This window comes from Gallus gallus, chromosome 3, assembly GCF_016699485.2.
Source record: "Gallus gallus isolate bGalGal1 chromosome 3, bGalGal1.mat.broiler.GRCg7b, whole genome shotgun sequence".
NCBI classification, from domain to species: Eukaryota; Metazoa; Chordata; class Aves; order Galliformes; family Phasianidae; genus Gallus; species Gallus gallus.
Window position 1 is genome coordinate 10,696,497 of NC_052534.1, and position 18,036 is coordinate 10,714,532.

Here is an 18,036-nt window from a genome sequence, read left to right on the forward strand (position 1 = left end):
ATATGATCCATATGTCCTGTGACATATGGGATCCAGTCCTACAAAAGAGAATTTGGGGCAAACAGCACCTGAGCTACAGTTCCTGCAGGGCACACTGCAGCTTGGGCTGGCCTTGGCTTGTCTGGAATTGGCCTAAAAGAAAATGCTTTAGATTAGCTCAACAAACATAAGCATTTTGGTTCATTTCAGCCAACAATGAAATGTTTTTTTTCCAAGAGAAAAATCTAATTTTCAATGGTTGGGATAGTGTCAAGGGTTTGGCACATATTTCCTGTTGTAAAACATGAAATCTACAGCATCATCTCTGGAGCAGGCATGCAGGCAGGGCCCAGGGCAATTTAACTCTGTTTAGGGAAGGAAGCCTATTTAAATGCTCAGCTATAATAAACTGTTTCCAAAGATAAAGCGTCCCTTAATTTATACCTAGTATGTGTCTTATCTTTGGTTTTGAGCTTCTTATAGCTGCTTGTGCTCAGTTCTATGAGTGCCATATGAGCTGGAGGAACACCAAGATTGAGCCAGTTGTTAAGGGGCTGTAGAGATTTGCAGAAGTTGACCTTGTGGCCATTTGGGGTATTAGTTGGGCATATTTCCACCGTGGCAGAGCAGCCCTGTGCTCCTTCTGCTGCTTCTTGTGTTCCTGCATTGTAATTGAGGGAGCCCGAGTGAAACCAGCTGAGAATTTACCTGCATGGAAGCTGTACGTGGTGACTTTTCATGGAGAGCACAGCTGGTGGGACCCTTGACTGGGAAGCCCAGCTCTCCAGCTGAGGTTGAATGGAGTGTGTTTCAAAAAAGACCTTTATTTGAACAAAGTAGAGAATGGCTGAAAAGCAGCTTTTCCCGAGGCATGGCTGGGACTCCATGCTAGCTTTTAGGTAAAAACAAACAAACAGAAAACCCCAACAAACTGTTTAAGCTTTTTCTCTGTTGGAGCAGGATGTTTTTTCTGCTTAACCAGACACTTTTCTTCTTCTGTAGGGTATTTGCTTCCAATTGCTCAAAGTAAACTTCTGTAGCTGGCAGCAGAAAGTTGTTTGCCTCCCATACAATGAACTGCTTTCTCTTTAATATTTCATATGGAGCATAGATCTACGGCTCCAGAAATATCTTGCTCATAATAGTGGAGTTTTGTGAACCTTGCTAAGAAGTGCTGCATTGTGCAGAAGAAGAGATTTCCTTAGTTTCAGCTGTAGAAAGCTGCTGAACAAATGAACATGAGTAAAATCTGTGGGTTTTTTTTTTTACCCCCCCAATTCATCAATGTTCTTATTACCCTTTGTGTAGACAGCTAATTTGCTCGTTGTTTGCCTGAAGGGGATTCAAGTCAAAAAGGAGGATTGAATTACTAGAAGAAGGTGCTCCTGTCTCTAGAGAACAAAGTACAATGATTCAATGAAAAAACTTTGAAAATTTGTCAAATGCCAGAGTGTAATTTATTCTGGTCCAGGTTACTCCATCTATGAATATTTGTGTAGGATATTTTTGCAACTATTTCCTTTCGTATCTTGTAAATATGGATACTACCTGTGACTGACAACCTCCTACTGCTCATGTCATGGGCTGAATCCTTGCATGAAACATGGAGTGCATCTCCTTAAGAGATGCATGCAAACTGAAGCACAACGGTATTCCTTGCTAGCGCTCATTTTCAACCTTGTTGTTCCTCATTAACTTTTTATTAAGTAAATTTGAGAAGGCTTTTTTTCCTAAAGGAATAAGAAAAAATGAACCTGTCCCTTGTCAGCCCCACATTTCAGATTCACAAGCGGACCTCCATCATTGTTGTAAACCCTTTTTGGGACTGCTCCACAGCTTGCTGAGTGTGCCAAGCTGATTGCACACTCACCACCCCCAAAAACCAGAAAAACAACAACTCCCAAAACCTCTATGTTCTTCTTTGATTGCCCAACTCCATTTGGTGGTGGTATGAACTGGCAGTTCTTGTTCTAAGTCCATGAGCAGCAGGTTGTGGCTTGTTCCTTCCGCTCTTGCTTTACCTAAAAAACTGTATTGCATCACTGGGTCTGCTTTCTGAGAGTTGGTAGTTTGTACCTTGTAGGAAAATTGCACTTCACACATAGAGCTGTTCTTGCTTGATGGAGAGTTGGTGTGGTGGATGTGTGGGTACACAGCAAACTGGAGATGTGTATCTGTAAAGGGATAGCATAGGTAAAGGTGCAGAGATTATAATAGTCAATCCAAGTTAGCATACAGCATTGAAGAAAGGTTACAGAAAGTCATTTTGCCACTTACAATTCTTTAGTACATTATATTGCTCATCAAAGTTCTTAATGAATCCTACTTTCCAGCAACTGAGTAGGTTACTAAAACAATTTGGATTTTTGAGGGGGTTAAATGAGAAAGGAACAGGGCTGTGGTTGGCCAGTGAATGGTTCAATCTTTGGCTTAAGCAATGTAGGATTTCTCCTGCTAGCCAAATATCGAAATGCTTTTTAAAGAAAGTTTTAGTAGTTTTTTTTTTTTTTAAATCACTCTACTGAAAAGCTCATGAACTTTGAGGCAATGTGTTGCAATGTTTCAGTGCTGTGAAACATCCAAGTCTAGTGCAGAAGTTGGTAGTTTTGGTCAGACTTCCACTAGAGTATGGTCTATAAAACTTAGTAGAAGTAATTCTTTTAGAATGGATATTTAGATTGTATTAGCTTATTGAATATGAAAGTGTGTGCAAACCTTCAAGCCAAGTCTTTCCGAGGACATGGATCTTGCATTTTCAGTGCTCACCACAGAGGTGTGGGGAGCAGGCTTTGCAAGAATGGCATGTGTTTCTTCGGTCTATTTGTACTGCAGACACAGGTTGATCACAGGACAGGGCTGCTCGCAGTGAGAAACTTACCTGCTACATCTGGTGAAAATGCTTGTTGTGGGAAAGCAGCGTTCTGCTTTTCACCACTGAGAGACAAAGGAAGGATGTTTACAGTCTGAAGAGCCACGGGGGAAGGCATTAGTTCCTGGTCAAATGTGTGCTGAGGCGCAGGATGGACAAGGGCCAGGCCAGGCTATGGGCAATGCCATGTGAGCACCATATTGCGCTGCATGGCCACTTCATTTGGACACGACTGTCTGTTCCTGACAGACCCAAGCCCTTGAAGCCTGGGGAACATTTTTGGCTTGGTTCAAGTGAGTGGTTTCCCTGGTATCTAAGAGACCACCCTATCGCATAGGCCAGTTCACCTGCAATTCACCTGCAAGTGCTTGAAGGCTGGGTTTTGAGGACACCTGACCTTCCAGCCTTCATGAGGCAGGATTGCGACCTGGCTATGCCATCCTCCCTGTCCTCCCACCACTGCAGGACATGCCATTGAACTGTGTTTCAGTATGAAGCCCAGGGAGAAGTTTTCCAGTCACTGCCTAATTTCTGCAGCAGCGGCAGTGTATAAGCACAAGTGTTGCTTTCCAGAAGTACCTATTTTGCCAACAAAGGTTTCCAGTAGATCACCTGTGACAAAGAGAGCAGGAATGGCTCGGGTAGAGGCTCTAACTTAGCTGCCCTCTAGTTCTGCCTCCAGATTTTGGAGAGCAGGAGGGGAAGTCGCAGGAGGTGGCTGCGCGGGGAGGAGGCCCTGCTGGCATGGCCAGCCTGGCCCATTCAGTGGCCTGAATGTGATAAATGCCGCTTTATCCCGTCTTGAAAGGAACAAGATAGTGCAGCCTAAATGCCTGGGTGTGCTTAAATAGACAGCGTGTTTGAAATCTGAGCTGCCTGGCGGGCCAGGAGCTGCCACAGGTCACCTGCCGCGCTCCATGGGGATGGGCCCGGGTCCCGCACCAAATCGTCCATGGACGAACTGGAGGACAAATTCCTCTCTTTGTCGGTTGGCCTCTTTCACTGGAGCGTGGCCTATAAAGTTTAGTAAAAGCAATTCTTAAATATTATTTGAAAGGACGAATGGCCACGCTGAAAGGTCTGACAGTTTGACGTATAGCGCGTGGTTTTGGGTGTGCAGAGCCAAAGCCCTCCTCAGCTTGTTCTATGATGTCCGGCTGCCATGCTGCGCGGCTGCGCTCCCAGCAAGCCGACAGGGAACGAGTCTGCCTCAGCAGTCCAAAATCCTTTCAGGCTCCTTTGTGAGAGAGCAGAAACACAGCCAGCACCTCAGCTGGGTGTGCAGAGCTGGGCGATGGGGTGCTGTCTATTAACATGCTGTTTCCAGCCATCGTATCGAGGCCGATTACTGCGATCTTGCTGACAGTGCCTAAGGAAGGGGTGACGGGGAGCACCTCGCAGACAAAGGAGCTGGGAGGATCGAGCCCATCCGTGCCCTGATGGCGATGGCCAGGCCTGGCTCGCTGCGTTACGGCGTGCATATGTGCAGTGCAAACGCGAGCAGTGAGCCTGCTCTGCCCCCAATAGCCACGGGCCATTTTGAAGAGCCTCTGGCCCCTCAGTCACTGGCCTACTAGTTAATTGCCACACGGACTTCGTGACACATGGGCAGATAATATGACATTTTCGGTTTCTGTCACTAGCAAACGCTACGGCGTTGCTTGCACTAGTTGCTAAGAAGCTGTCAGAAACCATTAGCAGCTGGCTAAAGTTGCCCTATGGCATTTCCTCATGGCATCAGCAAAACAAGCATAAATCACCCAGCGGAGCCTCCCGCTATACTAATGAGGCTGTAAGCTTGTTTATGGACTAGCATCATTTCTATGATTATTTCCACCTTTTCAGTTTGCCTTCATTTGGCGGCAGGAGAAGTCAACTTCAGGAACGAATTCCCTGCTGACATTTTACAAATGTGGTCCGTAGCTGCTACCGTGTGGCTGGTCAGAGCTCCTCAAGTTTGTTCAGCGAGCTTTAAAAAGAGGGGAGGGGGGTGAGGGAGGGGGAGACCGTGTCTCCGGAGACCTCGCGGAGGTGAGCGTCTCGAGTTGCAAAAGGAGATGGAAATGCTAAAATCCACCATTGACCCTTTCAGACTTCTCTCCACGGTTTGGTCTTTACGGGATCAATTTTCAATTTGAAAAAAAGTGGAAGAGGTTAAACAATTTATAAAAGTCTAGCGAAGAATTTGCTTTTCGGATAGCCGGGCGCTTTGTTATCCTCTCCCTCCCTTTCACTTTCCCTGGCTTGGGTCGGACGGGGCCAGGGTTTATTGTTTTAGGCTTTTCTGAACATGCACCAGTATTTACACTGGATTGAAAGCATTTGCTTCCAATGAAAATCTTGTCTTAGATTACAACCCAGCAGTGTAATTTCCCTCCCAGATGGGAGTAAAGTAGCAGTATTTGCCTAAAAACAGTAGGAAGAACAAACTGTGCATTAAGCCGAGGCTGTTTTTGGCTTGAGCTAATGATGTAACAGAAACCTTTTATTTGGGATAGGTCACTGCCAGGGATTGAAGGAGGTGATCTGGCTCGCGCTTGAAAGGTTTCTCCATTGTATCTACATAAGTCTTCACTTAAAAAATCCTGTTCCTAATGCTTCTGCTTTCATACAGCAGAAATAAACAGGAAAGGTTCTGGGGAGTGTTATAGGTGGAATGCAGAAAGCTTTTCCTCCCCTAATGGAGGATATAATTCAGGTGCCCCGGAGGCATGCTTTCAGGAATTCTCTTGCCCGAGGTAATGGGAAGCTCAGGCTGCTTTAAGGCCTTGATTATCTATTGATGCACAAAGCTGGAAAAAAGTCATCTCCCTTGGATTATAGTAGATATTTCCATAAATTATCAATGAGTCCTCCTCCCATCAGGCACGAGGCAATGCCTGCTAAATTAATCTGAAGGGGGTTTGAAATGAGGAGAGAGTGTGTTTTAAAAAAATAAGGGGGGGGGGACGACAATTGTAGGGAGGTGGTGAAAGGCAGTGTCATTAGGTTAGAAGCTTTTCATTTTTAATCAATGAATGCGTAATACTTTTCTTTTCCTTGTTTGCCTCTCTCAGACAGAAGTGGATTAGCCCGTGGAATTTTAAATGCTGTTGAGTTGTTTCCTTTGCTCATGTTTCTTTTATGAATTATTATTTTATATGGTGAACTGCTTCTCTGTATAAAAGCCCTTTTCTACATACCGAGCTTTCAAAAAATTTATCGGATATCTGATTTCTTCATAAAAATCTTGTTTGTGTCTATAGCTACTTAAGGTTACCATCTCATTAAAGACACAGCCCAAGTCATAAGGACAGTTGGAAATTTGTCACAGTCAGGAAGGTACTAAAAATATAATGCTAATAATTACTTTTTTGAACCGCTGAAAGCTATTTAACAAATCGTAATTTTGACAGCCTGCATTCTTTTTGTGTTGATGATAGGCTTTTTTTTGATTGGTAACAGAGTTAGTTTTGAGTTAGCCCCATTCAGATGACTTCCTTGATCATTCTCGCCCACGGGTGTAAAAACCACTTGCTTAATAACATCACAGCTCCACGCTGCTACGAATGTGATGTCTTTGGAAGCCAGGCTGTATAGTTTAGTCCACATGCAGAGAGTGAAAAAAATGGATTTCTGCATGGACTTCTGAACTACGTTCAGGGTTTGAAACAAAAATTGCATGCAAACTTGCAAACAGGCTGAGCGCTGCAACTTTTGTTTTGCTCTGACTGCCAGCCCATCAGCCCAGACTAAAGCTGGCTGCTGCACAGTTACGTGCTCCTGGAGACATGTTGCTAATGTGATGAGATGTGTCTAAGACCTTCTCTGCATTGAGGAAATTCATTCTGGATCAGTTGTTGTTTAACGGGAGCAGACACCTTGCACTGACGCGGTGCATCGGCACAAAGCCGGGTGTTAATTCCTACAGTGTATGTCAAATTGGTACCTACTTATCCCAGTGTGAATTTCTATAGGCTGGGCAGAGGGGAGGCCAGTTAGCTACCCGTGTCCCATCAAAAAGGCAGGGTAAGTTGGACACGTAGAAAAGACTTAATGTCAGCGGTTTGCCAATCTTCTGGTTGTGAATTTGGGGAGAGATTTTGCTATGCAAGAGAGATGCATTCACCCAATTTTTTGCTTCCCAGGGTGAGATGTGGCACCCAGCTTCACACGTGGCGTGGGGATGGGACAGCGTCAGTGCTTTCCTAATTGCCATTTCAGCGAAAGTAGCTGATGGGGATTAGTTTTGGGAGGTGACGCGATGCGAAGAAAAGCCACCTTTTCCCCTTTTTCAAATGGGATGCATTGGAAAATAAATAAATAAATAAATAAAGCACTTTTTGTTTGGGTTACGTTGATGAATTCAGTGGCGGAAATGGCCATGCTGTCCTTCAGGATAACCCAGACTTGGGCTGACACAGTCCTGAGACCCTCCCTCTCCCCGTGTCTCTTCCCCCCCAACCCTTCAACCCCTGGTGAATTACAATGTTAAAGAATTTATACCTCATTTAAATATTCATGCAGTTTATACCCAAAGCCAGGCTTCGGCTGAAGTATATAAAGGTAGCATAAGTCAAAATTTGATTCACTATATTTACAGGTGACGGCTTGGACAACAGTGTAGCTTCCCCCAGCACAGGTGATGATGATGATCCAGATAAGGACAAAAAGCGACATAAAAAGCGTGGCATCTTTCCCAAAGTAGCCACAAATATCATGAGGGCATGGCTGTTCCAGCATCTAACAGTAAGTGAACTCTAGATCACATATGCAAAATAAAACATGGAAAATGTCATAGTTGTAGTAGTCATGGAAAGCAAAAATACGTATTATGTTACTGACAGGCAGCTCAGGGAACTTTTCTGAGCAGAGCTGTTGCCTCATTTGCTAGCTGTCAGGGGACTGTCATGGAGCCTATCTTTTTATGGTGTTGGGGTGGTTTTTTTTGTGTGTGTTGTTTCTGGATTTTCGGTTGGAGTCGCAGTTGTTAACAGGATGTCACCACAAAATGTGGCTGAGCTTATCCTGCCAACCTGGGAACCCTGTCCTGCCCACTGCAGCTCCTGGTAGCTGACATGGGAATCACTGCTTTGGAGCAGAGAGCAGCGGCAAATAACTGGGGAGCTCTAAAAACAAAGCACGGGAAAACAAAGACCTTATTCACATGTTTGTCAGAAGCTTCACGATGAAAGGTCTGAATGTATCTGGTTTAATAGAAAAGTATAATTTTTTTTCTGTGAGATGTTCTCATTCCCAGAGTGTAAGTTACCACTGCATTTAACATCATTTAACATCATCGGGGGGGGGGGGAGGGTGGAGGTGGGGGGGGTTTGGGGATGAGCAGCTATTTCTGTTGCCACAGCTACCTGTGTTTATTTCTGGGATTAGAAATGAAAAGCTCTGGACAGGTGTGCGGGGTTAAGCTGGATGCTGGAGCTCCTTTAAAGAGTTTATGTGATATCCCACACCTTCTAACGTTAGTATTTAGCAAAGTGTTTCTAATGCCATTCTTCTTTTTCATCAAATCCTGGTGATCTGTTGCTGTGTTGTCATCCACTGTGGGGATTTAAGCCTTCGGCCCAAGATTTCCAGCCTGTTTTCTGTGCTTGCGGGGTAAGGCCCGGGCAAGGGAAGCCTGTGCCCTGCAGGCAGTGGTGACAAGCAGTGTTGGCCTCTCATCTTGGCCCCTAGGTAGGGACAGGGTGACACTAGCAGCTGCCAGCTTGTCCAGCCCTGTGGAGCCCGGCCAAGGGCACGCTCCTAAAGCTGAGGCTGTGCTCCTGCAGTTTGTCCCTTCGTCCCCCACTGCGCCAAGAAACCAGATACCTGCATGACTCTTGTCAGCACGGGGATCAGGCGGGGAATCCTGCCCCGTGCTGTCCCAGGTTGCTATGAATGAAGCTTCGTGCCTGAGCACTCCTCTTCTGAGACTGGGGAGGGCTTTGAATGTCCCCAGTTTAATTCCAGTCTCCACGCCAGCCATGCCACAGCTTTGCCAGCTCCCCGGTCCCATCTCATTTACTGCGTTGCTCCCGAAGGCTAAGGTCCCTTTTGGTTTGTTGCAGTCACAGTGACTTCTCGACTCTGATGAGCTGACAGGCCATTGCCTTTCAGCAGACAGATCTGAGTTACAGGGGCATCTCCCTCCCAGATGGCCCAGGGATGCCAGCAGTGCCCGTTCTGGCCTGCTGCAGGTCGTTCAGGTGTGGGTTGGAGAAGATGCCCTGCAAGCTCTGCAGTCCAGACAGGTTGGGTGCAGGGTGCAAGAGGCTTTTCACTCTTTTGCTGTGAAGTAATGGTGTGCAAAAGCAAAGAGGAGGGTGCCTGTGGAACTTGCCTGGGCACATACTGCTGAGGTGGTCTCTTCTCCTGGAGAGCTCATGTGCAGAAGGAACCCCCGGGACCGGCACAGTGAAGCTGCTATGTATGCTGCCTTACAGCACTAAGCTAAAGCTTACTTCTAAAAATTCACCATCCCCTGTGCAGATGAAGCCCAGATAGGTGGGGCAGACAAATTTACTGCAGGGCAGCTTTTCTTTCTCCTGGCAGCAATGAAGCAGTTCCAGGCTTGCCTAGTTAGCTCAGTAAAGCAAAATCAGTTTGCATTCCCCACCTTCACTGTCTAGGATCTTGGGACAAAACTACTGTAGGTGAGATTATGGACAGTTTCCCCAAAAGAAATCAGGGCTGGACACTCTTATAGGCTCTTCCAAGCCCGTGTTGCAGCCTGAAATGCCCTTGCTGGAGTGGGAACCCCCCTAGAGAGCATGTGCACTTGGAAGACCTGTGAGTGTTGTGTGTGGAGGAAGATGTCCTCCAAGCAAGCCTGTTGATAACATGAGAAGAGCCAGCTCTGCAGTTAGTGCTAGAGCAATGCAGCACCTTGAACAAACTGCCTGGGGTGCTGTCGTTCCTGCATTTGAAGGCCAGTGTGCAAGCTCCTGCAGGTCGTTGGGTGCTCCATGGGCCATTGAGGTACCACATTAGGCATCAGCATCAGGGAGGGCTCCAGAGGTTCTTCTGGGGGAAGCAGGCAGAGCCCTGCTGCTCACCTGCTTGTGAGTGTCAATGGCAAGGGATCTCTCCCTTTTGCCCCCTGTGCTTAACCTGCCTTCGCTTTCCCATCTGCAAAACGGCAGGGGGAAAACGGGCAGCAGTTAAAGGTGAGATACAGCCTCCCCTTGGCCTCTGCTAATTCCTAATTGGGCTGCTATTTAGGAGCACTCCTTTTCAAAGGCAAAAGATTTTTCTCACAATTATAATATTAATACACATCAGCGGCATGGAATTAAACAAAATAGACAGTAATTGCTGTGTCTGTCATACTAATGATTAATGGTTGGAAAGATTTAAAATAAATGGAGATCTAATACAATCTTTTAAAAGTGTATAAGTTGGTTTAATTCCTCCTATGCAGTTATTCCATCTGAAAGACTATTAAGTCTTCCTCTGTGTACTGACTTCATTTCCTAAGGTTTGTCCCTTAGTTCTCATTTTCCACTTAGGAGGAAAATCTTTTTTCTTTATTGAAGAAAACATCAAACGCGAGGCCATCGCCTCTCCTCTTGTTGAGCTGTTTGGGCAATAGCTCCCACTCAGTGTCATGCTGCAGCCCCCCATTATTTTGACTGATGTGCACAGCTGAGTTGACGTATGCCCAAAGGGTAGTCAAGCGCTGTCCTCTGTGGATACAGGCAGTATGCTCTGAAGCACTTCAGGGGATAAATTCAGCCAAATTGCCTTCCTTTCTGTTCCCCAGAGAATAACAACAACAAAAATCAGCTAAAACAATACAAGGAGTGGTGGCCAGGCTTACACTTAGGATTTTGTGGTTTTTATTTTTTCATCATTGCTCTTCCAACCGACATTTTATTAAGGTCTGTGTTGGAATAGCTGCCTAGGTTGGCCATTAGTTAGGCGAAGCATTGGAATAGCTGCCTAGGTTGGCCATTAGTTAGGCGAAGCATTGGATTAGCTGCGTAGGTTGGCCATTAGTTAGGCCAAGTGTTGGAATAGCTGCGTAGGTTGGCCATTAGTTAGGCAAAGCATAGCGGTGGAACTTGTTGAGATTGATGTTGGTAGATTGTTACACCGGCATATATATTTTGATGTTTGTGAAATCGGGTTTTAGGGGAATGCTATGAATTTGGAGTAAAAAGCTATTTTAAAATAAGCATTAAAAAAAAAAAAAAAAAAAGAGCAAAAAAGGCTGCTGATAGTTTGATGAAGAGGTGAGGATGTCCCCAAACTGTAGATGCTGAGCTCCAAATGAGGTGGGCTTTATGGGGTGGGATTGGATGAGCAGCAAATGCCATCAGAGGGCCTGGGGCGGAACAGTCTTGGGCTGGAGCTGGGCTCCAAAGGGTTGTCCTTCGGGCCACATCAGGGTGTGCTGCACCATGTTACAGACCCCCTTTTTTATTATTTTTTGGATCACTTTACATTTATCTTGCCACCATCTTTCAAGCAGATTTCTTCACTGCAACATGTAGCCCTCAGCAGGGATTGAGAAGTAAGGGGAAAGCTTGAAGGAAGGGAAGGAAGAAAAGTAATTCCCTCCAACTAGATCTATGGAAATGTAATTGTGGCAACAGGATAAGTTTCTGCTTCAACCTGTGCTATGGTTTTGTCTCAGCAATTGCACCTTTCTGTTTAAAATTAAAGGGAGTTTGGGGGACGTTTTTTCAGTGTTTTGTCCACTCATCGTGAATTCTCTGCACGCTTTAAATCCAGGTTAATTTAAATTGTTGGAATTCAAGCCTCATTTTGGGGATTATACAATGTAATTAGTTTGTTATATGATGAGTATTTGATGATCTTCACATTCATCATCTAATCAGGCAAAAGAAAAAAAAAACATAAAATTATAATCCCCAAAGATGTTTAATAACAATTTAAACTATTGAAGGCTTTATTTAAGTACATTAGGGGATTATAAGCTTCTTTTTCTTTTTCTTTAATGGTGCCAAGAGGTAGATTCAAGGACTTCAAACACCTTTTAAAAAACAAATTACCATGATTTAAAAAATGAATGGGCCAAGGATTTCCTTCATGTAAATCCCATAATTTAATCATTATTTTTAACTGCTTTTAAAACCATTTCCTTAAGAGGTTAAATCTTACTGAAATGGGAGACAGAGCAGAAAATAAAAGACGTAGCTGAAATATGTTGACTTTAAGGGAAAAAGAAAAAAAGTCTGCTCTTTTTTCCATTATGTGTCTAGGTTTTTGCATTTCTATTTAACAGCCAATACCATTTTAATAAGCAAGATAGCTTTTAATGAGCAATATGCCATCTATCTAGCAAAGCTGGTATTTGTAGAAAATAATTTATTGGAACCTCCAGGGTTCTACAGTCTTGCTTTGGGAGGAGTGGGGCATGAATTTGGCTCCCAACCCCTACTCCTTTGGCTGGATGCTCCTCTGTGTTTGGGGAGGGGTATAGCAAGAGGGCAGATGGGCACAGTACAAGGCTGCTGGAAGCATAAAAAAAAGGGAAATAATTGGCAAAAACAGCAAAGGTTTTCTTTGTTCTCCTCACTCGAGGGTTTGGAGACATTAAAATAAAACACCCCCCAAAAAACTTTCCCCACAGTACTACTTAGAGGGATCCTCCATCCTGCACCAACTGGCTCTTGGTCTGAAAAATGCCAGAGAGCTCCTGCAGCTCATCTGCGTAACAGGGCTCAGATTTCAATGTGTTGGACTTAGAATGGATTGTTGGATTTTTTTTTTTTTTTTTTGCTTTCTTTTTTTTCCCCTTTATCCCAAATATGCAAGTCTCCTCTTTCACTTGATTTGACTGTGGGCAAAACTGTAAAAATCATTCTTCCCCATCTGCGAGTGCCAGCTGTCCTGAATTCCTGGGAAAGCCAGGCTCTTGGGGCTGTCCCCAGAGCAAACCCACCCTGCAGGTTGATGGGAGCGCCTCGTAGTGAAGGAGTCTGGTCTTCTGACAGTCCCTTCTGCCATGGATCTGTGTGGCAGTTGTCCTTAACAGGAGAAAATGGGAAATGATATTGTGAGGGAGGATAAGTATTCCGAGGCTCTGTCAGAATTGAATTGAGAGCTCCAGAAAGGAGGACAAACAAGGTTTGGATAACTCAGTTTGAATTAACTTCTTAACCCTCGAGTTGGATCGAGCATATGGGCTGCCAAAACCCTAAGCATTCTTTTTTTTGTCTTTATATAGCTTTCTCAAATGAGTTGCTTTGACCTGCTGTCCAGCCTCCATGGACCATCCCCTTTCTATAGCATGGGTGATTTTTTGCTATTTTAAAGGAAAAACTTAGGAAGAAAACTGTTGGATATTTGGGTTTTTTTGTTTGGTTGGTTGGTTTTTTTGCTTGGTTTGTTTGTTTTTGTTTTCCTTTTTGGAAAGGTGCTACTCTTGGCAATGCTATTGTTCTATTGTTGCTCCAGTTGCATGATTTCTTGGAAGGCACTCATCCTATGTGTTGAGATCTCATGCTGCCCTATAGATGGTTAAATTGCCAGCTCTAAGCTGTGCTACATACCTTGGGTTTTAGATCAGAAAAGAAAAATCTAGGATCCTTTAGTCAATCGGTTCAAGGAAGCTGGTTTCTTCACTTAGGCTCTTCTCCTATACAAGAGTTTGGTGTGGTTGTTACATCTAGTATTCAAGATCTATGGTTCGTTCTCATTTCTGATGAAGACAGTCGCCGTGTCGTTTTCAGCTACAGAGTAGAAGCATCTCATCCTAGGTTCCTCGTGGGCCTTGGGAGGAGCAGTGATCTGAGGAAGTGTTTTGGTTGATGTCAGAGTAGCTAGCAGTCTGGGCTAAGTTTTAGAGAGAGACAGAGTGGATTCCCAAAGGGCCATCTCATCTTTTTTCCAGTTCCCACCTTGGAGGCACTGTTGTACCGATGTGGAAGCCACCAGCACATTAAAGAATATGAATTATTCGGAAGCTGCTGAAACGCATTAGTATTTACACACCAGGAGAATTTCGCATCTGAGTAGAAGCGAGGGAATACTGAAAAGCTGAAACATGATAAACATTAATTCAGATGTTAAATTATACTTGCTCTGGTTGTACTGGAACTCCTTTTGTTTGCATAAATCTTCTCAGAAATGAGTTTACCAGCAAGAATGTTTGCAGTATTAAGAATTTTTAAGTCAACACTAGATGCTTTGCTTTCTTCTCCACCCTCTTTTCCTCTTTTCAAATTTGCAGCTGTGATATTTTGCATGTGTAACTTCAGGTTTGAAAATTAACCTCCTTCAGTCAGGGGACAGAAGCGTGCAATGCAACTGACTGGCTTGCTGCAGTCTGAATGGCTGGCTGAAATTTGTGTGGCACATTTTGGAGGGGGGAAGGGGGCAAGGGAAAATCTGACCACCTATTTGTAAATCTGGAAGTATCCGCAGAAATATTTTGGCAAATAATTTGCAGTACTAAGTACACCAAAGGAAACAAGAGTATCTTGGCAAGCAATTTGTGAGCAGGAAATGAGGATAAATTCATGGGCTCGGTTGTTCATTATTGGTTGTTTGTTTAGCATGTCCTCTAACACAGTTGCTACAAAAGAGTCTATGTTGATTCTCAGATATGCTTATGTATATAAGTGCCAGTGTTAATTTTTTATTGGCAATCTCCTCACTCTTGACGGAGTTTCGCAGAGCAGCAGTGAAAGCTAGTGAGTGACTTAATCAGATCAGGTGAAGTGCCAAAATATGAGGCACCACACCAGTTGGGCACATATCTGATGTGATGTGTTAATCTGCGGTGTAAGATAAGCTGCCTTTCAGATAGGCTCAGATTTGGAAGTGGTACATAAAGTTGTGTAAGATTCATTCCCTCGCTCTGGCATAGAATATCCTACATCTGTTTGCATGAATTTAACCCGTGGTTGAATGAACTGCCACACTGATACTGCATATATTCAAAAAGCCCTTATTCCTAATGTTAACTAATTATGATTACTATATACCCATTAAAATTTCCCAGAGAAAACTTTTATTGTGAAAAGTATTTTTTTTCTTGATGGAAAATTAATCTTTTCCATGAACAGTTTTATCCTTTCCCCCAAAATGCTCAGCTGAAAAACCTATTTTTCACTGTATGATCAGGCCATGTTTACAGTTCTAGCCCCTCACCCTGTAACCTATAGCAATGCTAAATATATGTGTAGAGAAGGTTAGTAGGCAGAAAAGAGTTTAAGTTAACATGTAGTTATTTAATTTACCTCGCCTCGTGCATCGTTTCCTGATTTAGACCCATAATACTTTGCAGAGTACTCATTTCGTTCCAGTGGTGGGCCATCATTTTAATAAGGCAAGGTCTGCAACACTCACCAATGGGTCTTCTGTTTTATGAACCAGAAACTTCTGCCCTTCAAGTGCTTCTCACACATCAGGTATAGCACAAAAATTCCTTTCTTGGCTACTGGCTGACCCTTTTCAATCCAAATTGTGCAGCATAAAGTGTGTTGGGATTATGTAAAAACAAAATAAACTTACTCCCGCTCTGATGCTCTGTGCTCTGTATCACTGATGCTAAAAGTGAGGTGTTCTGACACTTATAAATGGGGGTCAGCTCAGGGTATACATAAAGGATGTTTTTTTGAGGAATTTCTTTAAACTCAGAGGGAGATGGACAGACCTTATCTTAGGAAGCTTAGACTCTGTTCTGTAATGGCAACCTGAAAGTGAGAGTCTTCTTCCCAGGCCACCTGCCTGTACATCTGCCAAGGCTTTGGGGTCTCTAGGTGATATTTGCAGGAAGGTAAATGCAAAATTAGATGCATCCAGTTAACCAGTAGATCCACGGGCAGAGCCCTGCTAATTTGCCATAAGCACAGGAGGTTGTGGTGTGTGCATGTGAATGGCAGAGAGGAGAAATCTTGGATCTCACTGTCAGGCATCGCTGCATCAGGCCAGCACCTGACATCCCGATGCCTTCCTTCAGTGTTAGCAGGCAAATTTCCTCTTTACTGCATGGCAGTCACCCACTTGGGACTCGGAAATGCAGAACCTGGCTATGTGTCATGGCCAGCCTTGCCCCTGAGTGGTGATCTTGGGTTGGGAGACATGGTGGGCGTGAGCTGCACCAGGGCAGAGTCATTCTGAAGCTGGTAACAACCAGAATCTTTAGATTCTTATGAATAAAATGCAATTTTAGTTATGTTTTCATAAACAGTAGTAATAGTGGTGTTTTAGTAAACAGTGGCATTAGTTGCATGAAAATTGCACCACATTGGCTTTAAAATTACTCCACCTGTCTGGATGAATAGGATTTTCAGTGTGGAAGCACACAGACAGCTGCTGCTAATGTTTTCTTCTCCCTGTGCAGATAATACTGGCAAATCTACAGCCATAAAGGCCTGGTTTGTGATGTAAAACGGTACCTGACCTACTGGCTCTGGTGCTACAAAAGAACCAGCTTTAATTACTAATGGCCTTGTTTTAGTTTTGTACTTGTTGATGTAAAAATGTCATCTTAGAGCAGTGTAACCTCTGGTTCACTTCCACTGGCAACATTACACTTGCCACAATTATTTTCAAAATAATCTGTGCTCCTCAGTGGCAGACTAAAATCCTGCCTCGTTAACTTGCAGATAATTAGCAGGACTCTGGGCCTCTGGGTCCCTCTGCCCTTCGGTCCCGCTGGTTCCCCTGCACCCTGGGGATGCACTGGGGTGAAATGTGAATCGTGCCTATGTGCACTTAAAATCACACTTGATTTAGCTGTAGGACTGTTCCTCCCTTGCACTGGGTGGGTATAACGCACTGCTGCTGGGAATCTGTGGGACAAATTCCCTCCAAAACCCCTGTAGCTGAAGGGGTTGGTCAGAGGTGGGATTGGTAGCAAGGCAGTCGTCTGCAGCATGTGATGATGCAAAGTTTTAACTGGGGCCTCAAGTTACAGAGAGGGGACTGGTGGGTGCCTGGCGGCCCCTGCTATTTTCCAATGGATCTGTAGGGCGAGGTGTTGCCTGGTGCCATTCCAGCACCTGGACGTGGGTCAGGATAGCATGCTCTCAGACATCACCAGCCTGGTTTCTACGCCTGATGCCACAGGGGCAGATTGCTCGCTCCCAAAAATTCACTAGGGCTCCAAAAGGGTTAAAGGCTGTAATGGTGCCATTAAAAATCCAGCTTGCCAATGAGCTATTTTGTGCGAATGGTATAAATATAAGATACACTTGTCTGACTCATTTGCAAGCATTCTTTTTGACTTCTTTCACACAACTGGTGTTTTTGTGTTTAATTTAACAAGAAATGAGTAGTAAATGAAAGCTGCTGCCTGAAATCCCACTGTGAGCGTGTTTTGCACTTGGCTCCCCAGTGAAAAGGCAATTTGTGAAATTATGTGATAGAGTAATTAGATGAAGCCAGGGCTTCTGATTGTTGCCATGCGTATGTGGTAAAGGTTTGCTGGGGGAAAAAACGGATTATTACCCTGGCAAGTTGGCTCAAAGCTTCTTCATTTATTTGTAAACAGAATATTTAGTGACCGCATAGGAAGTAGCTGTAATCACCAGCTCGTAAAGAAACCACAGCAGAGCTTTTGGATTTTTACAGAGTGCTCATGTAAAATTTAAGCTGGGAGGCAGAATCCCTGTTAATGTAATTAGGATCTAATTTACCACCCTTTGCACACAGATGTAATAATGTCTAGATATTTATTCTATCTTTAAGCACATTACATATACCTCAGTGCAGCAGTTACTGAACAGAAACAGGTGTGAGCACTTTCTGGATTCATTTTTACACTGTAAACACGCAGCGATTTAAGAGGAAATATTTACCAAAAAATGAGGGGAAAGAATGTCTGCAAATGAGGCAGTAATGGACAGTTGCCCTTTATGTACTGATGGATTTCTCAATGGTTAAGTAAATTAAAGCAAATGCTAGAAAAATCAATAGGCTTGCAGAGTCTTGGTTGTGCCTCATAGACTTCAGGACAGAATGACAGATGTGGTGCATATGACCCATTTAAGTATTAATGCTTGGGAAATTGCCTCTGCGTGCAAGGTTATAGGCCTCGAAATATTGTTAGATTAAATTACAGACAATAATATTTTTAAGGATATACGGAATTTATATGTTTCAGTTTAGTTGCTCTTATGCGTTACATTGGCTTTGGAAGATGAGTTGCGTGCTTGTTTCCCTGGAACAGTAAATCAGATTTTTAAAACGCTGAAGCACTGAACTTTCAAGCTCTTCGCTTGCTGCTGAGG

At 44.0% G+C, this 18,036-nt stretch overlaps 1 protein-coding gene across 4 annotated transcripts in view; it reads left to right on the top strand.

Annotated features, from left to right (window-relative positions):
• MEIS1 (Meis homeobox 1) overlaps positions 1–18,036 on the top strand; it is a 92,325-nt gene that overhangs the window by 38,409 nt on the left and 35,880 nt on the right. For all 4 annotated transcript variants that reach the window (XM_015278039.4, XM_015278041.4, NM_001139477.1 and 1 more), the window contains 1 exon segment: positions 7,431–7,576. In XM_015278039.4, coding sequence (XP_015133525.1) covers positions 7,431–7,576 — 146 coding nt within the window.